Here is a 23,931-nt window from a genome sequence, read left to right as displayed (position 1 = left end):
TCCCATTTCCAGAGTGGTAGGAAATTTGTTCATAACATAGGAATGTCAAAGTGAGGCTTTTCCTTTAATGATACAATTTATGGTATGTATATACAGTCTTCATTAACATGATGCCATGGAGTGTCAATAGAAATGAATTCATGAATATTGAGTCCAATAAGCTGGCTTGAATGTTTCAAGAGAAGATTCATTTAGATACATTTCTTCTATGATCCTTCAATTATTTGTGTCTTGGGAAATATCTACTTATTGCATCTTAATGAAAATTATAGTACAGTAATTATTTCTATGGGTAATATGTCCCATCTCATTTTAATGAATTAGTTGTAATTTAGAATCCAGTATCTTGTCTTAGGGAATTTCATAGACATAATTTGTGAAGGTGCCAGCTCTTTTTTATTTTATTTTTTAAATCTTTATTGTTGAGAGTAATATAGAAGTGTCTCCCCCACCAGCCCCCATCAGGTTTCCGTCCCACCCCAGGCCTTCACCCCCCTACTGTCTGTGTCCATAGGTAAGATCTTTGGTTAATCTCTTCCCACCCCACCCCCTTCCCTCTGAGATTTGTCAATCTGTTCCATGCTTCCATACCTCTGATTTTATTTTTTTCACGTTTATTTTGTTCATTAGGTTTCATGTTCATTTATATTGATTTTTAGATTCAATTGTTGATATGTATTTGTTGCTATTGTTCATCTTTTTAATCCCTTCCTTTTCCTTTTCCTCTTCCTCTTAAAGAATACCCTTCAACATGGTTTGGTGGTGATGGACTCCTTTAGCTTTTTCTTGTTTGTGAAGCTCTTTATCTGACCCTCAATTCTAAATGAGAGCTTTGCTGGGTAATCTTGGTTGTAGGTCCTTACTGTTAATCACTTTGAATATTTCTTGCTATTCTCTTCTGGCCTGCAAAGTTTTGTTGAGAAGTCAGCTCACAGTCGTATGGGTGCTACCTTGTTGGTAACTAACTGCTTTTCTCTTGCAGCTTATAAGATTCTCTCTTTGTTTTTAACCCTTGGCATTTTAATTATGACGTGTCTTGGTGTAGGCTCCTCTTGTTTGGAACTCTGCATTTACTGGACTTATAAGTCTATTTCTTTCACCAGGTAGGGGAAGTTTTCTGTCATTGTTTCTTTAAATAGGTTTTCAATATCTTTCTCACTCTCTTCTCCTTCTGGCACCCCCATAATGTGAATGTTGGTACATTTGAGGTTGTCCCAGAGGCTCCTTACATTATCTTCATATTTTTGGATTTTTTTCTTTTTGCTCTTCTGATTGGGTGTTTTTTTCTTCTTCATATTCCAAATCATTGATTTGATTCTTGGAATCTTCTACTCTACTGTTGATTCCCTGTAAATTATTCTTTATTTCAGTAGTGTATGCTTAACACGTTAAGCGCCCAGCCTGTTTTGTCTTCTGGATGGAAAGTATAGTGCTTAACGTGTTAATTTCTGACTGGTCCCTTTTCATGTCTTTGATCATCACTAAGATCCTTGAAAGTCTCATGAAGATCCTTGAGTAACCTTATAACCATGATTTTGAACTCCATACCTAGTCGTTTGCTTGCTTCCATTTGTGACATTTCTTTGTCTTTGCATTTTGGCTGCTTCCCTGTGTTTGTTTCTGTATTAGGTAGAGCTACTATGTCTCCTGGAATTGGTAGAGTGTCCTTGTGTAGTAGGTGTCCTGTAGGGCTCAGTGGCTCAGCCTCCCCAGTCACCTGAGCTGGGCACTCTATGTGCGTCCCTGTGTAGGCTGTGTGCACAGTCTTGTATTTGAGCCTTGATTGCTACTGGTATCACTGGGAGGAGCTGACCTCCAGGCTAATTGGCTGTGAGGACCAGTTGTGACTGCAGTGGGAGAGCTGCTATATAGGAGATATCCCTATGGAGCAGGACTTGCTTCAGTGGGGCTTTGGTGCTCACTGAATCTGCCTCTTGAGTGTGTTGTTTGTGGATGTGTAGAATTGTAATCTGCTATGGTCTGAAGTTGTCCACCAGATGCACTGGCTCTAAGGCAGTGGTTCTCAACCTTGGCTGCACATTAGAATCACCTAGGAATCTTTTTAAAATCCTGATTTCTGGGCCTCAGCCTCCGGAAATTCTGTTTCTTTGTTACTAATGTGGTCCCACCGCATAGCAAAGAAACAGAATTTCTGGAGGATGAGGCCCAGAAATCAGGATTTTAAAAAGATTCCTAGGTGATTCTAATGTGCAGCCAAGGTTGAGAACCACTGCTCTAAGGCCTCCAAGGAGGTGCAAAGTCAGCCACTGCCTGGGGTCACCTGGCAGGAGCTACAGAGGCATCAGCTGACAGCTGCTATTTGTATTTGTATTGAGCTTGGAGGTGCCCAGGTGAGGCCCAGCTGTGAAGTAAGGCAGGCTGGTGCTAATGCTGGGTCTTGGACCTTTTATTGATAGGTTTGGGGCATACTGTCATCAGCTGCAGCTTGTTTGAGAGATTTTAGCAAAGTCTGAAGCCTGAGTCAGGACAGGTCATTCTTATGGAAATGCTGCTGCAGACAGCGTGGGTGGGGCTGCAAATTGGATGGGGTGGGGGGTCTCAGGGAATCACCAGGGTGGAGCAAACAGTGTGCTCCAGGCTGATGGAGACTCAGATATGGCTGCTAGTCAGGTCTGGGACAGGGGAGGTCCCAGCACAGGAATAATGATCCCTGTGAGCACCCCCATCTGGAAGAAAGCCACCTCTAAGTTCCTGCCCTGATGTCAGACAATCCAGTTCCTCCTTGTATGTGTCTGGGTCCTCCAAAGCTGCCAGGTGCTGAGAATCTAAGAGTGTGTGCCAGCTCTTTAACCCTTTGCGGTCCAATTTTATTTTTGGAATTCAAACAGTCTGGTCCAAATTAATTGACGGGATTGAATGTTGAACCGGTTTGCGGTGTCGACCTCAGCCTTGACGTTGGACCTGCTCCTAGCGCCTGGTCTGTCGAGTCAGCCTCCACGTTGGACCGAAAAGGGTTAAATGGAACACCTTGGTGGACTCTAGCAGCCTCTGTGTTCCTCAGCCACAATCACCACTGGTTTTTATAGCCCATGGTTGAGGGGACTTCTCAGCTCTAGAATCCTGGGCTTGGGGGCTGGTGTGGGGCTGGGACCCCTTGCTCCTCACGGGTGGCCTCCGCAGAGACGATCTCCCTCCTGATTAAAAAACGGCATACGTGAGTGTCAGACAAGCCTGGTCTGAGTCTCCCCCCCTCAGTGTGCTTTCTTCTTTAGTTCTCTAGTTGTAGGACTTCCATTCAGCCAGCTTTCAGGCGGTTCTGAATGATGGTACTGTATTTTAGTTGTAATTTTGATGTGGTTGTGGGAGGCATTGAATACAGGCGCTTATGCATGCTGCTATCTTGACCTCTTTTTAAGAGGAAACTGCCAACTCTTTTTTAATAAAAGCACTTTTAGACCTACTGTTCTTTTACTGCTTCTGAGTATCTGAAGTTCACATGCACTTTACATATACTCAAAGGGGAACACCATCCTGAATATCCTTTTACGGCAACATGCCCATTCCTCGCAGAGTTCTAGGCCTGAAAGTCACGCAGAACTATCTAGAGCAGCGGTTCTCAACCTGTGGGTCGAGACCCCTTTGGGGGTCGAACGACCCTTTCACAGGGGTCGCCTAAGACCATCGGAAAACACATATATAATTACATATTGTTTTTGTGATTAATCACTATGCTTTAATTATGTTCAATTTGTAATAATGAAATTGGGGGTCACCACAACATGAGGAACTACTAAAGGGTCGCGGCATTAGGAAGGTTGAGAACCACTGATCTAGAGAATTTGGAGTTGTAGAACTGGGCTTGAGAATGGAGTTGTTAGTGAGACAGTCACATGTTAAGACTTTTTTGTGCTGAAATATCCAAATCTTGCCACTCCCTTTGAAGTAGCGTAAGAGTCTGATGCCCTTCGATATCACCACCAGTCAGTTCTACCTCCTAAATGTCTCTCTTGCACCTGTCTGTTCTCCCCTCCCCTCCCAACCTTCTGCAGAGCCATCCTCTTCTCTGCTTGGACTTGGTCTCCCTGGACCATTGGATGCTCTCCATACTTTTGGTTCCTCATGCACACAGGGTGAGGTCCAGCCTTCTGGTTGTGTGGCTCTACTTGTTCTTGCTGACTTCATTTCCTTCCATTCTCTGTCTCACATCACTTTGCTCTGGCTACTGGGTTTTCCCAAGCTCATTATCCTGAGCCACCTTAAGACAGTTTTCCTTAGACTTGGATAGCCTCTTCTCTTGCTTTTCACTTCCAGCCCTTCCTGTCTCAGCCCCCTGGCTTTCTAGACAAGGTGAGTCCTGTTACCTTCATGGCCCTTGTCAATGTTTCAGATGATAAGTCTGTTCATGGTTGTTTAAGATGCAATCTCTGGAGACCAGTGGTTCTAAGAGTAGGACGCATGTTTTGTTGTTAATTTATTGATGTTAGAGAAACAACGGCTTGTTGTTCCACTCATTTATGCATTCATTGATTGCTTCTTGTATGTGCCAGACCAGATATTTGAACATACAACCTTGGTGTCTCAGGATGTGCTCTAACCAACTGAGCTACCCAGCCTCGGCCAGAAAGCATGTTTTTTATCACATACTGGTACACTGAAGATGCTCAATTATTTATTGAATGGATATGTAGTCCCTTCCAGGGTTTTAGAAAGGCACTTAGTGCTACGTAGCTTTCTGGAAGGGTCTCTAATGTATTAAGTTGTACAAGTTTCTGCAGTGGTTAGAGGAGACATAGGAATTGGCTACCTCCTTTGGAATGTGGGGTAGAGCAGGTGGCTACCACTGGCCATCTGAGAACAGCACCTTCACGGAATGCCCTTTGACTTTCCAACCTGGGCTGAACCAGAGTCACAGCTATATTCCCAGTGGCCCTCCTGGACAAGCATGGAGTTACTGAGATTTCTCCTTGTTCTTTTTTGTCTACTTGCTTGATAATCAGAGAAAACATTTATATGAAATGAGCAGTTTTGTTATAAAATGTCTAAAGGAGAAAGATATATGAACTCAGCTAAGTTTTCTAATTAAGTGGTTCAGTTAGACTTTTAACCTAACTTCAACTGGTTTTATCCTGGGGGTGGGGAAAATTGAAACCTTAGACACCAGAATGTGTTTATCATAGGCACAGCTAGGGTAGAGAGATACAGGGCAAACTCAAAACTCCGGACATTCAGAAAGGCAATCATTGGTTATCCTGCTCAATCTCACGAATAACTTAGGGAATGTAATCTGTGAACTAGCAGAAAACTTTAAGAATGGATGTTATAAATCTAAGAAACAAGATAAGTGGTTTCTTGGAACTGAGATTGGCCACATCACAGACACTTTTGTGTCACTGCCATTGGAAAAGTCAATCTGTATTAAACCCTTCAGTGACTTCTCTAAACGTCTCCAGCTTGGGCAACAGTTTCCCACTGCATCATGGTTTCATCTCTGATGTCTTTTCTCACTTGCCCTTCACTGGGCTTGGGAACTCCTGGGCGACAGCTCTCAGGAGATAAACCTGGAATGGTGCACAGAATTCTAGAAGCCAGCTCCAGGGGCTGGGGTAGCTCAGTGGGACCATGGGAGAACTGGGCAAGCGGAGGCAAGGACAGGGACTCTGCTGCTGGCAGGGACCAGGCCCAGCTGGCCCTGGATGGCTCAGCCTCAGAGTAGCATTTGGTCAGTGGGCTTACATTTATGGAAGACAGATGGTTTCAGCAAAGATGGAAGGAATGAGAAAGCTCACCTTTGCACGGTGCTGCCTCTGTCTTAAGTGCTGTCACCTTTCAGATGCTGGCTTTGCTAGCATGTCCCGCATGAAAAGGAAATCAAGGACAAGGGGTCTCTGCAAGTCTTAAATAACTGTTTTAAGTGCTCCATAATTCTCCCCACTTCAGAAATCTAGCCGTGAGGCAGTAACCACATCAAAAAGGCCACCGATTCACCAATGGCGTGGTGTGGGACAGCTCCGTGTGTGCCTGATCTGAGCCTGGGGTCTCTGTGACCAGGTCTCAGTGAACAGGCTCATCTGCAAAGGGTTAAAGGACAGAGGACACATGCCCAAGAGGCCATTCTTAGGAAACCTTTAATTGCAAATTCCATTCTGTGCATTGATTTTTGAGAAAAACAAAACAAAACATTGGAAATCTGTCTTTCCTGAGCATAAGAATACAAATGACAGTAAGACACAATTTAGTGGCTACTAAAGAACAGGATTTTTTTGTAATTAACATTTTAAAAGCCACTGTCATTTAAACAAAGTATTAACAGATTAGGGTGTAATCTTGTAGAAAGTTAATGAAAGTGTTCCTCCTGGGACACAGCACTATTTGGTGTGATCAGACTTCGGTGTTGGCATGTGATTTCTCAGCTCCATCTCTCGCTGCTGGCCGGCCAGTCAGCAGGCTGCCCCCTGGGCACTCCCAGCTGGCTCTACTTTGGGCCCGAGAAGGAAGTAAAGGCCTTGTCACAGCCTGCCATGCATGCTTCGATTTCCTCCACCGTGCGGGGCACACAGGTCAGCAGCTCTGTGCCACTGTCAGTCACTGCGATGTCCTCCTCGATGCGGACCTGGGTCAGACCGATGGACTCAGTGTTTCTAAGCTGGCCTCACTCTCAAGATTAGAGGGCCAGACCTGCCAGCTCAGGCTGACCGTCACTGAGTGGGAGAAGCCCTTTCAGGGGAGTGGTCAATACTGCCTTGACCAAAGGGGCTGGCCTCAAAGGCCTTTGGGTGACAGCTAAGAGGAAGGCTCATCCCCTGGGGCATGTGCTCATGTCTCCTGCCCACCCTGTCCTTGCCCTTGCACCCTGCCAGGTGGATAGGAACCCCTGGAGTGGGCAGGGGTTTGCAGAATTTGTCTCTTCTGCTGAGGGCTGAGGCACCTGTCCCATGACAGACCACAGGAAAGGGCAAGCCAGGCCCTTCTCAAGTGGGGAAGTCAAGACTGTCCCTCCTCTCACTAGGGCTCCTGTTCTGGGACAAAGATGGCAGGCAGCAGCAGGGGGTATTCTGGGAGCAAGGACGTGGGGCCCATTGATTGGTACTCACCCCACCAAACCCGCGGAAGCGCTGCAGGACCTCGCGGTTAAAGAAGCAGGCGCGGGCTGGGTCAGCCAGGGCCTCATCCAGGAGGTGGTCGATGAAATAAATGCCCGGCTCCACAGTGAGCACCATGCCTGGCTCCAGGTGCCTTGCAGTGCGCAGGCTCCGCAGGCCGGGCTCATCAATGCGCTCCACGCCCTGCGGTGAGAGGGCAGGTGAGGGACACCCTAACGAAGCTCCCCTCTGCCCATGCAGGCGTCCTATGTGAGGGCTGGCTCCAGCCTGTGGTCTGGCTGCAGCGGCAGGGGAGGCTTTGGGACTGGGGTCTGCAGCTCAGCCCCCCTGCAGCGCTGGGCACAGGCACTTCAGAGGAGACCCTGTTCTCTGCACACACCCCAGATCTTAGTGGCCCTGCCCGTTACCCGAAGAACTGCCTGCGGGAGCCCTGTGGACACCACATGCACACACACAGGGCAAGCGGCCCAGAGGGCTGGCTGTCCGGCGGCCCTCACCTGGGCCTTCTCCGCACCAGGAGAGCAGAAGCCAAAGCTGTGAAGCCAAAAAAGCTCTTAAGGAGGCTGCGAGGCAGCCTGGGCTGCATCCCTTCTTTCAGGCAGCTCAGTGGAAACCAGCCCCAGAAGTGCTGGGCCTGGCCCCCCAGGCCAAGTGGGTTTTCCATGTGGTCTTCCAGGGGGAGGGGCAGGTGCTGCCATCAGGACGGGCCTGCCAGCCCCAGCTCTGGTGTGTATTTGCACAAATGCACGCGTACTCCATGTACTTGGCTCTTGCCTAGACTTGGGGCTACCCAGCTCAGCCCTGGGCAATGGCTCCCAGCCCTTTAGGAGGAGTGAGCAGCAGCGGCAGCTGCTTCCTGCAGAGGCATCCCCTCCCCGACATGACCCAGCCTGGGCCCGTCTTCTCACACGGGTGTAGCTGACAGGGCTGCCTGGCTGCGAGGGCAGGTGGTGCCTAGGACACTTGCAGAATTCCCCCATCTCCCCCAGGTCCCTGAGGCAAGGCCTGGGAGTGAGTGGGCAGCAAGCAAGCTTTCTGGTCAGCCGTGAACGTGCCCGGCCCCGCTCGCAGCAATCCCCTGCAGCCCAGCTGCTGGAGACGGAGCTGTCACTTCTGACTGTTTGGGGGCCAAGAACATCAGACTTCAATTAGTGGTTCATGTAAGGTAACCAGAAACAGGCTGGCTCAGCCTCCATGGCTGGGCACAGCGGGGAAGGCTGTGACCATGATTCCATGAGGGTGGGGACAGAGGGGCACACAGAGAAACTGGCGTGCACAGCCACTCTGACCTGGCGTGAGCCATGCTGGGATGGAGGTGTGGAAGGGACACAAGGCACCGTGACCCCTGTGGGTCATGCTCTGGGCACAGAAGCCTGTCTGGTGGTGTACCCAGCCCCACAACACTGTTTGCCTTGAGGGGGTAAGGCAGGAGGGTGGGGGACCCGGAAGGGTCCAGTCTGGAATGGCAATCCTGGTGCCAAGTGACTGGGGTATCTCCTGCCCAGAAACTGCTTGTCAGAGCTACGAGTCGGGGTCCCTGCTCCTTCCATCTGAAGTCTGTGCTGCCCTGGGCTCCCCCACTCCTGTCCCTTAACTTCATGCTACCCCCAAGTGTCTGTCCTCTTTTTCACTCCAAGGTTGCCAAAGCCAGGGGCCTGGCAGAGGCAGAGACCCGACAACGTCATGTCCCAGCTCCCCTCAGTCGCTCTGGGCTCAGCAGAGCTGTCCCAGGGACGTGCGGAGGGGAGGGGGATTTCCCGAGCTTGTACTCAGGCAGGCTTCCTTCCCCAAATGTCAGGTGAGGAGAGGGAAGAATGGCAGGAATCCCTGGGGGGGCACAGGCCACCAACTGCTGCCTTCAGAGCATTCCTGCTCAGGAGTCTGCCCCGGGGCTAACAGGACCGGCCAGAGCAGGGCTGGGAGGACAAGGCTGGGCCGAGTGCAGAGCAGATCCCGCTAGGGAGAGGCCGAGCCTCCAGGCCCTCTGGCCCAGGGGCTCCAGCCTTGTTGGAGGTGGGGGGCGCTGGCCTTTGCCTGGCCCACACGGGGTTACACCCAGACAGAGGGCTTGACAGGGCCTCAACTTTTACTGGGCTCCGAGCAGAGGAGACCCAGATGTGTCTGTAGGCCTGAAGTAAAACAAATGACTTTTATAGGAAAAGCCATATTTTTTCCACAATGTTTATCTGTCAGAAGAATAGGCTGAGCACAAAGGGCTGCTTACTGGAAAAGATGAAAACAGTTTGCTGCCAATTTTCTCTGGTGGAAAAAAAGTGCTTTGGCGACTAATGAATAACGAACCTCAGTTAACAATGTCTGGAAGGCCCTGCTCTTGGCTCCCTGTACACAATGTGATGGATAGAAATTAGGAAATTAAAACTGATTTTGTTTCTCCAAATTTAACTGTTTACACTTGAGGAAAAAATAATTGAATAATAATGCTTCTCTTGAGCAATCCCCCCTAACCCCCCACCCCCCCAAAGTCGTTCTTAGTGCTTTCAAAATACCCTGCAGCCAGCAGGCCAAGCCTAGTCTTGGCTAACTGGCTGGTGGGCCCCAGGGCGTGCACTGGTTGCACAATCAGCCCCTGCGCCCTGGGCACCAGGCCAGGCGGCAGGGCCGGGTTCGCCCCCACCCACTGGGGCCCGAGAGGCTGCAGCCACCTGCCGGGCAGGGCCTCCTGAGGGCCCTCTGGGTGGTCCTTTCGAGGATCAGTCGGTAGGAGGTGGATGGGAAAGCCTAGCTGGGGACGCCCACACAAGCCTCCCCGCTGGCCAAGGAGAGGAGGAGGCCACAGGGACATGCTGGCCCAGGGGCCTGATTGGTCAGAGGGTGCTCCAGGGAGGGTCAGGGGTCTGCTGCTGGCTTGTGAGAGCACTGGGCTCAGCTGGTCTCAGGAGGAACCAGGGCCAGCCACCAGCTGGTGGAGCCCTATCACCCCAGTCTGAATGAAGCCAGAGGCAGGAGAACATGACGAGTACAGTGCCAGTCCCATCATTAAGACCCAGCTTCGGGGCTCCCGCTGCCCTGTGGGGACCCCATGCATGGCACACTGACCACTTACCAGCCTTCAGGAAAGGCCACACCCAGTGCTCCACCCAGGGCTCACTGTGCAGACACCGGCAGGCCCTGTGAGGCGGCCACTGGAGGAGGCATGCTCACAGAAACTCCCGCCTTGGCCTTGGGGGTGCGGACACTGTGGCAGCAGCCTGGACCAGGACCAACCAATAGGTGGAAGGGGAGGAGGGGCATGAGCCTTGCCTGACTCACTGCACTGCAGCTGTCTCTCAGAGCCCTAACCCACCCTGGGGAGTTCAGGTTCAGCGACAGCCCACAGGCAGGCTACTTGGGCCGACATGTGCACACTGACCTCTGGGTAGCCTCCCACGTCGTGCACATCAATGCCCAGGAAGTGGCCGAGCCCATGAGGCATGAACACGGCTCCCAGGTGGGCCTGGACCATGGCATCGATGCTGCCACTCAGGATGCCGATGCGGGCCAGCTCCTCCAGGTGGATGCGGTCAGCCAGGCGGTGCATGTCAGGCCACCAAACGCCTGCGGCTCAGAAGGAGGCTGCAGTAAGTTGTGGAGACTGGCGGCCTGGCCAGGGCTCCCCAGGGCAAGATTTGGGGGACACAAAGCCCTCACTGGCTGAGGCGGGATGTCCTGAGGTGAGGGGCAGGGGTGATGAGGCTGGGTGCCCTCCATGCAGGGCTTGCCTAGCCACAGCTCTGGAACTTAACCCCACCTTCTCCACTGGGTCCTCAGAGGCAGGCTTCTGTCACCCATGGCCAGGGGCCTAGACAGGTGTGCTCCCAGGCCATGCTATCTGTCCCTGTCCCCGGCCAGTGTGTGCTTTGGGGGCCATGGGATCTCAGCCAGATCACTGGGCATCAGAAGGAGAGCTGAATGTCCCCATCAGTGGATGTGGGGGAGAGGGGCTGCAGGGAACCCCAGGAAGGCTCAGGCCCAAACACTGCTCATGAGCCTCAGGCTGTGGGGCCAGAGGAAGCCATGGCTGGGGAGAGGGGCCCTTCTGCAGCTCCCTCCTCCCTCCCCTCCATGGGGCTGAATCTCTCTGGGAGCCACTGTAGGAGAACAAAGGTTTCTGGGGTGAAGGTGCAGCTGGCACAGCCTCACGGGCTGGCTGGCAGGGGTCTGTGGCCCCGCCTGCTACAAGCTCTGGGTGACCATCTCTGCGGCAGCCCAAACATCCAAGCCCCAGGCTGCTAATCAAACTCATCTTTGCCCCACATTTCTGGGGCAAAGGTCACTGTGGACAGCATTCCCAGGCACTGAGTTTCGGGGTGAGCAGGCTCTCCAGGGCTCTGTGGCTCAGCCCTGCCTGGATCCCCAGGGGCCTTTGGGGGCCGCAGCCTGGGGCTTTTGGAGAGGCATGCTCAGCCCTGCCCATGGGCCCCATGGAGTCCACCTTCAGCCTTGCTCAAGGCGCTAGGCACGCAGCACAAGCACCACATAGGGACCTAGGCCAGTGAAGCTCCTTGCCCCACCTCACGAGGGCTGTTTGGGCAGGCCACGTGGCCCCAGGGCACCCAGGGCCAGGTGGACAGGGTGGGGGCCTGCACCTCTATACTGTGCTCTGGCCACAGAGGTGGTCAGCACCGGTCCATATAACCCCTTCCATGTGGCAACCCTGGCTCTCAAGACCCCCCTCTTCTGTGCCCTTCCCCTCCCTCCCCAGCCATATCCTGCTCTCTGCACAACCCATCACTGTTGATCTCCGCTGTAGGAGGGCAGCACTGGGATCCTGGACTGTGAGGGCTGCGCTGGTCCCTTGCTAGCCACGGCTGGGCCCCCAGGATCTGGCTGGTCTCAGGACTCTGAACCTCAGAGGACAGACGATGGCTCGAGGGGTAGAGGGAGATGGGACACAGGCCATCACCTCTCAGACACTTGAGCTAGGCACCAGTCCCCCAGATGGGGTCCCTCCCCTGCTAGAGATAGAGGCCCCACAGTTGGGGTCTTGGGTGGGTGTAGGCACAGGGCTAGTCCAACCTCTTGGGTCCCCAGGATCCAGGCTTTGAGCAGGTGGGTGGGGTGGCACCCTGGCTAGTTCACACGGCAGTGGCCAGTCCAGGGCCCCAGGTGCAGGGAGACCAGGGTGGAAGACACCGAGGCCTGTTCCTAGAGACAGAGCGCCTCCTTGGAGCCCAGCCCTGTTCTACACACCTTGGCCCACGAGGTACCGAGGTGGGGGTGGTGTCCTGGGGTCTGGAGTCTGGCTACTCTCTCCGTGGAGGGAGAGCCCAGCCTGCACCCCAGCTGGAGCCGGGGTGGGAGCCTTTTCTTAATGGATGGCATCCTGAAACGAAGACCCGGGACACTGATGCCAGCTCCGCTGCTCCGCGCTGTGACCAGGGCAAGCCTTCGCCTCTGTGAGCCTCCGAGGCCTCCTGTGTCAACATGCCCCGTGGTGCCTGGAGAGCTAGCTGCAGAAGCACCTTCCAGGGGACTGGGTCACATTCCCCGCAAACGGCCATAAGCCACTATTCACCCATCACTTGTGTCCAGCCAGACCCTGGGTCCACTTTCTGTTCACTCGTGGGCCACAAGCTGGGTCTGCTTCAGCCTTGGACCACTGCTCTTCTCCAAGACAGACAACCTCACCTCCCCCGCCTGCTCCCCAGGCAAGGCCACCCTGTGCCAGAAGCACACTAAGGTCTTCCCACCTCAGGCCCTTTGCAGACCGGGCCTGACCTGAGACTCCTCATCCTTGGGGACTTGGCATAAAAGTCAGCCCCGCCCTGGAGTCCTTCCCCAGTCACTCTCTTCGCTGTCCCAGTGATTTCTCTCCTTGTTCCTAATCCCCTAGTCAGGGCTGCCTCCCGCTCCTCCTGTGTCCTCCAGGAGAGCGATGCCCCCCCTCCTATCCTGCTTCCGCCAGAGGCTCCTAGCTTAAAAGGGCCCCGAAGCAGCTCTGCACACTTGGGAGGCCAGCCCCTGGGCTGAAGGGCATCCTGTGTGGTAGCCGATGCCCCAACCCCAGTGCAGCGCCGTCTCTTTGGCGGGGCCTTCTCCCGATGCCAAAGGAGAGCCCCCAGAAGCAGCCTGCCTTCGGACCTGGCAGCTTCCACAGTGGGCCTGGCCTCGGCAGAGGGGGATCAGGTATAAATCATGCTCGTGCTGGCAGCTCGGCTCCTCTCCTGTCCTCGTGGCCCCTTGTGGGGCCGGACGTGTGGGCCCAGGCGGTCCCCACGGCGCCTCTAGTCTTCCTCGCCTGCAGGCCCTCGGGAAGGCCTTGCACACTGCGCTCTTGGCCGGGAGTGAGAGTTTCTGCCTGTGTGTGGTTAGGGTTGTGACAGTGACTAAACCTCCAGTAACTTGGCCCAGCGTCTGGCCCGGATGGTGGTTACGACACCCATGGCCAAGGCAAGGGTCCCTGAAGTGTGTGGAGGCTGCTGTAGGGGTGGGGTGGGCACAAAGGAGGGGGTCCCCACCGTCTAGGCCCAGCCCACAGTTCGAGGCCCAGCCCACAGTTCGAGGCCCATGCCCTGACTCCCCGGCTCCCTGCGCCTCAGCAGCTCACAGGCCCCTCGGAGCCCACACAGCCCAGCCAGAAGCCATCAGAGGTCCCCCAAGCCTGCTCATACTGGGGACACCACATGCCATCTGCCTCCAGCACACACCAAATCTTGTCCTGTCGTCCCGAACATCTCCTGAATCTGAAGCCCCCCACCCCTCCTGCTTCCTTCCCATTCCTTGCAATGCCTCACCCCCCCTACCCCCTCACCCTGCCTAAGGCCTGGACACCAAGGCCACCTCTTTAGAATACAGGTCAGACGGGGCCAGTCCGTGTCCCGAGGACAGAGCCCTGAGTCCCTCAGCCCAGCTCCCGTCTCCAGCCTCACCCTCATCCACTCCCGGGACAACAGCACTGAGAGCGCTGCCTCCACTTGCTGCTTCCTTAGCCGGGACCACCCTCCAAGGGTCCTTCCTTCCCAGACTCACTTTCATTCCTCCTGTGGGCCTCTGTTGAAGCTTTCTCCAGGAAGCCCTCCCAGACTGCCCTCTCCGTGCACACTGGCAGAGCTGTGCCCTGGTTACAGCCTCTGAGCACTGAGAGGCGGGACCTGTGCCTGCTCCATGCCAGGTACACGTGTGGCCTGTGTATGAACCTCAGCCGTCTTCGTGGCTCTCCTGCAGCCAGCGCTGTCACCTCGTGGGCCAGGGTTTGGATGTGCACCCACCCCACCCCTCTGTGTACTCAGACCCCAGGTGGCAGGGTAACCTCTAGGTCTGTGCCCCATCACCTGCCTATTGATTCAGAGGGACCAGCCCCCAGTATGTATGCAGCGGGAGCCCCAGGTCACCAGCTGGTCTTCTGTGCCGACCTGGTCCCCCTCAGACCACACCTTGCCCTGATGAGCTGGAAGCCTGCTGGGCCTTCTGCTGGGGCTGGTTCCCAGAGCCTTAGCGGCATCCATCACAGCCTTGGGGCCTCCTGCCCAGAGTGTGACAGCCTGGGGGCTCGGAGGCCCTGAGCCAAGATCCCCCCTCCCCCAGCTCTTCAGCTGCATCCTCAGAGTCACTTCCAGACAGAGAGCTCACTTCATCCTAAGACAATGGCCCTCCAGGGATGATATATGAGCCAGGCCCTGGGGGGTGCAGGAGGGGAGGCTTAGGGCAGGGGTCCCAAGGCAGGCCCTGTGGGCTGCAGGGAGCTGCCTGGCAGGCTCAGCTGGCCCCGGGATGAGGGCCTCCAGCCCACCCCCCTCAGACCCCTGCCTGCTGCCAGGATCTCTGGGGACCCTCTCTCTGCAGAAGGGCAGGATAGTGTGTGCCCAAGTTACAGGCGCCTGGATGCTGAGTTGAATGTGGCTGCCTTGCTCAGTGTCCTCGTGGTCCCTCCCCCCGCACCCTGGCCGAGCGCCCCGCAGGAGTAAATGAGGCCAGGGTGGGCGGGAACTCACCCGCTGTCCCATAGCAAGCAGGAGGGCTTCCTAGGCCAGAGGGACCACACAGCGCCCAGAGACAGCCCTCCTGCCGCAGAGGGCACCTGTGGTCTGGGTGGCGCGCTGTCCCCGTACCTCTGTCAGCCGACCCCCACGGTCCTCACCATCTTTAAGGAGAGACCTGAGGAGAGTCCAACCCCTGCCCCACTGAGGGATACAGAGCCCGCAAAGGTGCCTGACCACAGGCCACAGGAGCCACGGGAGCCAGCACAGCTCCCGGTGCCCTTCTCCCACCCGGCCACCTCGGCTCTCACAGCATCCTCTCCTGTGGTCTGGCCCACTCGGAGCCAAGGCACTTCCCATAGGCAGCCAGAACCCTGACACCAGGGGCAGAGCCAGAAGTGGGGGCAGCTGCACACAACCGCACAGGTTGTACGTGGAATGACAAAGGGGTTGCTCACGCACACTGAGACACAACTGCTTCTACAGACCATGAAGGGCCCCAGAGCCCAGTGCGTGGTCTGCACCACCCGTGTGGGAGCCTGGGGGCGGGGCTCAGGAGGGCGGCCCTGCAGCCCCAGGCCAAGGTGACCAGGGTGGGCGGTGAACAAGGAGGGAGAGGGAGGTGCACTGGGTGCTGGGAAGTGGGAGGTGAGGCTGCAAGAGACCTGGGTGTTTAAGGGGAACCTCAGTGCTCTAGGGTGACTGGAGGGACTGGGTTTGCCGAACAGCCCAGGCAAACCCTTTCACTGCATCTGAAATGCTTACACAAATGACTGATGTTGTGCTCATCCCTGGGGTGTGAAGAGAGGAGACCAGCGTTTGGGGTGGAGGCTTCACAGAGGCTGTGTCTACAGGCAATGGGGTGCATGCCGGCTTACCAGTAAAGGTCAGAGCACGGAAAGGTCACAGCAAGCACTTCCTTCTCCCCAAGCCGCTGGCCCAGTGGTCTGTCCTGCACCTCCTCCGTGGACTGAAGCACACGCGAATCTGCCTCTCACTGCCTCCTTCCTCTCGCAGGAGAGGGCCCTGGCCGCCCCATCCTGCACTTGTCTTCACACGACAGTCCCCCGGGAGCTACCCCGCAGTAATGAGGACAAACTGCTGCTTTTCAGACAGACAATCAGCACAGATGCCGTTTGCTTACGCAGCCGCGAAACCAGGCAAGCCCCGTCAACATTGTCCCCCACAGAAGCTGACGTTTAGGTTTCCTTGTCTTCCTTTTGGGACATTTCTGAGCTCGTCCTGGGACTCATCTGGTCACCAAGCTCTGTTCTCGTTGGACAAGTGAGGGTGTGGAGTGGGGCCTGGCGTCCCCCCAGCACCCCTCCCTGGCTCCCCAGCTTCTAACAAGGGGGGAGGAGGGACCCAGGGCAGGCCGGGACCATCCTGCTCACATGCACCTCCTTGGAAGACAGTTGCCGAGGGCCCCTCAAAAGCAGCACTCGGCTGTAAGTCACCCCAGCAACTGTCTGTGGGGCCACAGGGGCTGTGGAGCAAATGCCGAGCTGCCGGTGCTGGGTCTGCAGGAAGCCCAGTGGGGCTTTCACACTCGGGCTCAGGACCTCTTCCTCTCTTTCCTTTTTAAAATGAATTCTCCTCAGAGGGATGCAAATCTAACTGCCACAGTCCCACTCACTGAGTATGAGCTCAGAGTCGGGTCTTCAAGGCCTGTCACGGCCAAGCCCCCCTTGGCCCTACAGCCTCTGCCTGTTCCCCCGAATACTGGAGGGACACTCGGTGCCCGCCAGACCCAGTGCAGCTGCTGGCCCTGAGCAAGAGGGCACCGCACGTTCACCCAGGTGCCAGTGTCCAGAGCTGGCCAAGTCGTGCCTGCCATGAACTCCACGCTGGGACACGGCAGGGAACGTGCTGACACCCCAGTGGCCAGGGCAGGCAGGGAATGTGCAGGTGGAGGTCAGATGGCACATGGGGCGACCTGGGCTGAGCTCTGACTCGCAGCTCTGTCCCTGCGCGGCAGCCAGCCCCCTTTCCAGGAGTGGCCCTGGGACCCGACACCACCTGAGCCTTACTGGCTGCTCATGTGAGGCGGAGATAGACTCGTATGGTCAAATGTTAGACCTGCTTCTCTGTGGTGCCCCCCACATCAGAGAGCAGGGCCAGGCACATCGCCACCTCCAACCCCACGCCAGGTGGCCCTCCTGCAGGCCCCCTGCCCTCACCTGGCTTCATGGAGCTCATGACGGCACGGCAGCTCCGCAGCACCGCCTTGTAGATGGCCTTCTGGTCTTCGGTGAACTTGCCATTGGCAGGAAAGGAGCACGTGATGTCAGAAGAGAAGCAGTAATACTCGCCGCCCATGTCAAATAGGCTGTGGGGAGAAGGCGGCATGAGGCCAGTGGGGTGCTCGGGAACACCCCTGCCCATCGCTTTCCTCCCACCAGGCGCTCAAGGGCACATCAGGGGGCTGAGCCCGAGCTGTCTCACGCTATGACTAGTTCGGGCAGCAGCTGGGGGCCTCCTACCCCAATGTCTTCTCACGGTGCACGAGCAGCAAAGAAACCCTGCCCGTCCCGGGAGACCTCTGACCCCAGAGCAGGAAGACCCTGGGCACACCCCGCCCTCCAGCACCTCTGCTGCCCAGCCACTGGATGCTCGGCTGTGGGGACTCACTTGGAGAATGAGGGAGGGAGAGAGGTGTCCCCAGGACCCTCCACCACCTGGCCTCCACGTGAGCATCCAACAGACCCTCCCAGGACTGCCCTGCTCCCAGCACAGGGCATGGCTGCAGCCCAGAGGCAAAGTACGTGGGCCTGGACAGGGCCCTTAGGATGGAAGCACCTGTCTGACAAGGAACATGGGCTGAGACGCACCGCCTGCCTCTCGCAGGCCCAGTGTCTCTGAAAACCCAGCAACAGGTCTGCTTCAGCTCTGGCCAGAGCAGAGTGTCCCTCTCCCTGCTGGGATGGACAGATGTGCTCTGCAGTGCCTGACAGAGGGAGAGCCGCCGCGTCCAGCAGGGTTTTCCCGGGGCCTGGTCAGCCGCACACCACCCTTGGGCTGCCCAGAGCCCCAGCGTTCCCAGGGGCAGAGCGGGACCAGCAGGCCCGGAGGGAAGGAGTGGAGACAGAGAGGATGGACGAGGCCTGGAGCTGGCGGCGTAAGCCAGCAGTGGCAGGTCGGTGCTGGGACAGATGGCCGGCCGCTGAGTCAGGAGGACAGGCCGCGATGACCTGCCCTCTGGACATCCCGTGACAGGGTCAGGAGTAGGCTAAGCCGCGCTCCCACACCCTTGCTGCCAGACTGTGCACACAGGGCCCCCAGGCCTCAGGACCCTCGCCCCCTCCACAGTGGAGTGGGATAGAACACACAGGGGCTGCTGGGTCCAGGCATGGCTCCCACTGGGCCACCAGGCTGACTAGGGCCCGGATGGAAGGAGTAGGGTGCTCAGACAGAGCGCCCCTCCCCGTCTTGTCCCACCGGAGCACTCGGCAGGCTGCTCAAGGCAAGCACAGGGTGGGCGCCCACCAGCCCCTCACCCTTCACAGGGTTGGGACCAAGCTGAGGGACATGGTTTGGCCCCAGGCCTGAGATCCTGCGGACCACAGAGCCAGGTGGAGCCGAGATGGAGGGGCTGGCGTGCGTGACGGGCTGGAGCCCCGCTCGGCTTGGTGCCTGGCTGCCAGCTCCCCGTGGGGGCCTGTCTGCAGCCACACATATTCTGGGAACCCGAGCGAGTGCAGGGGCAGAGCCGTGCCTTCCACTCCTACAAGGGCCTCTCACCCAAACCCAAATTCTAAAGGTCAACACAGCCGCTCAAAGAATGTTCTAGAAGCTGCCTGTGTCTTTGGGGGCCCCTACCCCACGGTAGCGTGGGGGACTCCAGCCCAGCTCGTGGAGCAGGGGGCAGGCCACGTGGCATGACAGGCAGCACCAAAACAGATTTTTAAAGGAAAACACTGAAAGCTCAGGATCCCCGGGTATTTTGCTGGAATACAAAGTTCCTAGCTGGGCACCCTTTAATCTCCCGTCTTTTTCCAATTGCAAAACACCACAAGCAGTGTCAACAGTGCAAAAACCACCAGATAACACCTCAGGTGACTCTCAGCCCCCAGCAGCATACAGGGGAACTGTGGGTTAGGTCAAAGTCACAGGATCGAGGGGGCCCTGGGCCTCACTTGAGGTGACCCGCCCACGCCCGGTGTGGGAGCCGGGATGATAAAACAGAGAGGCCCTGAACAGAAACGCCCGGGCACCTGTTCGCCAGGAGGCTGCAGATGCAACAGGTTTGGGCCAGCCGCTCCCTGCAGATTGACTCCTGCCCAGGGCTGGCTGGGAAGATGGGCACATCTTTCCTCTAACTACTGAGGCTCTGAGTCGGGGGTCATCAGCTGAGAGACCAGACAGAGATGGGTTCTCCTGTCCTGGCTCCAGCACTAGGCCTTCAGAGCCTCAGTGTTCCCGCCTTTAAAATGGGGACAGCCACAGTGCTGCAGGCTTATGTCCTCTCGGGGCCAGCGTGCAGGCAGGCATGGGACAGAGCTGCGTGGGGCCCTGGGCCAGTGTCACCCGGGAGCAGAGCATTTTCATCCGGGTTCCTCGGAGGCAAGAAAGGAAAATGGTTTGTGGCTTGTTGTTCAGAACATGCAGGAATGGATGTTAAGACAGGAGCGTGGGGGACACAGATGCCGGGGCCGCCACATCAGAAGGCGCCCTGCAGCAGCACCCTGGGCACGGATCTCAAAGAAACACAGAAATTGCACTGTTTAAACAACCAGGAAGCCCCAGAGCACACAGATGCTACAGACACCTAACAGTGAACACGAGGCTTCCCAGGCAGACAAGACGACCGAGTCCCCTGCTCTGCTCAATAACCCAGAGAACACGGGGTGCGGGTGCACGGAGGGACTCGGCCGGCCTGGCCTTATCACTGAGATTCTCCAAGGCCTCAGCTGTATATTTTGTTTTAAAATCATCCGCTTTCTGGAGAAGGAAGTACACAAGCAGCCGGCAGCTCCATCCTGCCCAGCGACGCGCAAGCACGGGGCTCAAGTCTATTTTCGTGCTCTCAGTTCCCTATCTTTCTGCTTAAAAAAAAAAAAAAAAATCCCTCCCCCCTGCCCCCCCCGAAGTTCCTGCACACATGAGTTATTCAGATTCAAGCCATTCTGGAACCAGGGACGAAAGCCATCTCTTTTATAAATCATCTCCCGCTAACTCCTCTGTGTCCACTTCACCCGTCCTCTGAACGCAAGCTGACGATGGAGAATTCAGTCATACTTTGGCTCAGCCGAGGACGCAGGGTCCCTCCTCCCTGGCTGCCTGGAGACACCACCAGGAACCCTACCATCCTTGGCTGCGTGAATGTGTGTGATAATGTAAGACATCTGGGGAGATATTACACATCTCCAAGCAACATGCTGGCCTCCCGTTCCTCACATGTGTTCATCTGCTTCTATTTCTGGCTGGGATGAGAGGTTCTGTCTTCCGTTGGCTCCTCCCGGGCAGCTTCATGCCCGGGCTACCTGCCACCACAGGCCCACCCAGCCCCTCCCCAGCCCCTCAGCTCCCTCGGTCCCACTGCAGGGACCAGCCAGCCCACAGGCAGGCGGCCTACAAGCTGACTTGGCCAGTGACGAGGTTGGGAGCAGTTGGGGAAAGGCTGCAGTGCTTACACAAGGGCCACTCTGCACTCAGCATGTAGCTTCATTTTAACCTCCTGAGTTGTGGCCAACACTCACTACCTCTCACCCAAGACTGATGCGTACATGCACGTGTGTGCACGCATACACCCAGCCCTGAGGACAGGAGCATTTCAGACCCCAACTTGCAGCCACCCAGTGTGCGTTCGAGGCCAGGCCAGGGGATTTCTGAACAGCAGGAAACCCTCGCTTCCCTTCAGACCTTAGCGTGAGACAGAAAGGAAGGCGTACCGGTCACTTCCAGCTTATGGGCCGCAGTGGGCAGCCCCTGCAGAGAGGCCCCTGAGCCAGCCGCCCACTCCCAGCCAGACGCTCTGTGAGTGCCAAGCCCAGGTGTGCCCATGGGGCAAAGACCATCACTGGAGTCCTGGAGGTTCCCTCTGGGCCACAGGCTGACCACCAAGTAGACCTCTTCCCAGCGCCTTCGGGCATCCCTGCTCCCCAATCCAGCCACGCGACAGTGCCCCCGAGGGGCAGGAAGACAGGAAAGCCAAGCAGCAGCTCCCATGGCCAGCAATCCCAGCACATTTGGGGACAAGAGCAGGTGCGGGCTGGGGCCTCCTGAGTGTCTGGAAAGAACTGCGGTCTGTTCTACAGGGAACAGGGCAGGAGCAGAGCAGCAATGTGGGCCACGTCCCCAGGAAGGACACCGCAGGCACCTGGTCTGGTGTGTGGGTGGGACGCAGTGGCTGCCCAGCCCTAGGGCTTGCTGCCACCGCAGCACAGTGGGGCCAGGGCTGGGAGCAGGGCAGCGGCCTCCGTGGGGGCGGCAGTGAGTCGGCGTCACGCGCGCAGCACATGCTGCGCTTCACTTTTTGGTCAGCACTGTCCCGTGGTGTCTGTGAGCACCCGGGCCGTCTGGACCAGAGCTTTTCACACTGGGCTGTGAAGTCATCTGAGTGGGGCGTGGGTAAGAAACATACACTAAATGGATGGGGAGAAAGCACATGGTCAGGGTGCCTGGTGGAGCCTGGTGCGTGTGTGTGTGCACGAATGGTGCTGCTCACCAGACAGAACACTGCAGGCAACGGCCACGGGGCTGGACAGATGGCTGACCAGAGCCTGTGCCCACCTGAGAGTGTTCCTGAGGACTGGGCGTCTCCTTTAGATCTTGTGATCCTCAGGATGGGGCCGCTGGGGACAATCAGGTGTCCCTCTGAAGGAAAGGAAGGTGGAGGGGCCTGGGCTGGACTTGGCCTGGCCTGGGGGTGACACTCGTCCTGTAAAGCCCACTGGGGCATCAGGCACCAGGAAAAGAGGGACACAGACGCCCCCCACCCCAGCCCCTGGCCAGCTGGGGAGGAGTCCCAGCCCACATCTGCACTTCTGCAGGCCTCAGTGTGCAGACACCAGGCAGATATCAGACCAAGCGGCCGACAGGGTGATGGATGTCTGTGACAGAGACGCAGGCTGCTGTCCACAGACAGAGGGGGCAAGTTGAGGGTGAGCTTCCCAAGCAGTTTAAACTAATGTCCAGGCCACATAAAAGCTGTGGAATTAGCAGGGAACTAACTTGAGAGAAGGGGCAGGAAGGAGCCAGCTGGTAACAGCGCTATGAGCAGGAAAAGGGTGGCCAGTTGGGAAAAGAGCCTGCCCTGGCCATGACCCTTCATCTGCCGGAGGGAAGGGCAGGGCAGCTGGTAGAGAAGGGCTCTGATGCCATCTCAGCTCGGGGATGTGCCATGGGCAGCGGTTGGAGCAGCACATACCACCTACATGCCGGCCAGGGTTCAAAGGGCAGGGCAGCTGGTAGAGAAGGGCTCTGATGCCACCTCAGCTCGGGGATGTGCCTCAGCTCGGGGCAGCGGCTGGAGCAGCACATATCACCTACATGCCGGCCAGGGTTCGGGTGTCTTCAAGGGAGGAAACTGGTAGCTCTTACGCGTCTGGGAAAGAGAAGTGGGGCTTTGCTGGACGTGAGCGGTGTCCCCCTCTTCGCTGGTCAGCAGGGCAAGGCGTGTGAGAGCTGGGCTTCAGGCTGCCATAATCGGGGCAAGGAGACAGATGGGGCCCTAGTCCCACGACAGGGCTGGAGCAGGAAAGGCTGGCTGCTGAGTGTGAGGCTGGAACCGGTCTCTTCCCCTAACTGGGCTGGCCGCACCCCTCCCAGCCCCCAGGACACAGAAGACCAAAGCCAGCAGGGAGAAGGCCCAGCCCACATGTCCCGAGACTGTGCTGCCCTCTTCTGGCCAGTGCTGGCAGGTCTGGCTCACTACCCACCAACCACATCCTGCCTGCAGCTGGGCAACCCAGGCCTGCGAATCCTTAGATGGTGCTTTGAAGGTTCTGAGAAGGGCCACAGGGCATCCTACCCCAGGGACCACTCCTCTGCATGATCAGATGGAGGTGGCAGGTGAGGAGGGGTGTCCCAGCTGTTTTCCAAATCAGAGCCCATTGGAAGCACACCTTCCCACCTGTCCCGAGGGGTGAACCTGCTGACGGGACCAGGAGAGGCGGGGTGCCACAAGGTTGGCCTCAGATCCCCCAAGTCCAGCACAAGAGTGGGCCCAACTCTAGGTGCACTGCTTCCCAGTGGATTTAAACATGGACACTGGCGCCCCCTAGTGGCGCACGGGCAGCATGCCAGTTCTCGGCACCTCCACCCACTTTGGAGGCTCCGGTTTCCAAAGGCCAGGCTGTTTTGGGAGGATTGGGCAAATGCACGAGGGCGCAGAGGATGGTGCGGGCGATAAGGAGCTGGCATGGGGTGAGGTGTGGGCCTTGAAATGCTCTGTGCAGCTCTCGGGTGACAATTCTGAGGTTCTGAGGTGGGGTAAGAACTTACAGGCCCCAATCTCCAGGGTGCTGACTGAGGCTGACAGGGGCCATGGCCCGGCTCCAGGGAAGCTCCTGGTACTGAAAGGACAGAGGCGTGGGCGGTGGGCCTGGCCAGCTTCAGGCTCCACCTGGCACGCACCCAGAGCACAGTTAGGGGGCTGAAAACACAAAGCAGGCACACCACGTGATGCGAGGGCTACCTGTGCACACACCGGGCCTGGTGGCTCTCACCTCCAGCTTGTCTGGGAACCAGCTGCCGGAGCACAGGGAGGAGAGGCCCCGACCTGCTGGCTCGGGGGGGATGGCCACTGTGCTGCAGCTCTTACCTGCCTGGGCCACGCTGGGCAGGCTCCACGCTCAGCACTGTCACTGAACCCTCCCAGAGCTACGTGCTATGTTACCCCCAATGACGACAGAGAAACTGAGGCTGAGGGACGGCCACCCAGCTGGGGAAGGCAGGGACTTGAACTGGGGACCCTCTGTGCTCATTATCACACAGCCCTGCCCCTCTCAGGC

The 23,931-nt window shown here is 56.8% G+C and overlaps 1 protein-coding gene across 1 annotated transcript in view; it reads right to left on the bottom strand.

Moving 5' to 3' along the window:
- Positions 1–6,069: 6,069 nt before the first annotated feature.
- PEPD (peptidase D) overlaps positions 6,070–23,931 on the bottom strand; it is a 226,226-nt gene continuing 208,364 nt past the window's right edge. The window contains exons 15-18 of the mRNA XM_005862666.2: positions 17,158–17,306; positions 10,432–10,616; positions 7,053–7,244; positions 6,070–6,571 (exon numbers count right to left, since the gene is read on the bottom strand). Of these exons, the coding sequence (XP_005862728.1) occupies positions 6,434–6,571; positions 7,053–7,244; positions 10,432–10,616; positions 17,158–17,306 (664 nt within the window). The 3' untranslated portion in view covers positions 6,070–6,433. The remainder of the gene's footprint in view (positions 6,572–7,052; positions 7,245–10,431; positions 10,617–17,157; positions 17,307–23,931) is intronic.

The sequence above is a fragment of the Myotis brandtii genome, unplaced genomic scaffold (genome assembly GCF_000412655.1).
Source record: "Myotis brandtii unplaced genomic scaffold, ASM41265v1 scaffold165, whole genome shotgun sequence".
NCBI lineage: Eukaryota > Metazoa > Chordata > Mammalia > Chiroptera > Vespertilionidae > Myotis > Myotis brandtii.
The sequence above is the reverse complement of the archived record's forward strand: the minus strand, read 5'-3'. Positions and strand labels throughout refer to the sequence as shown.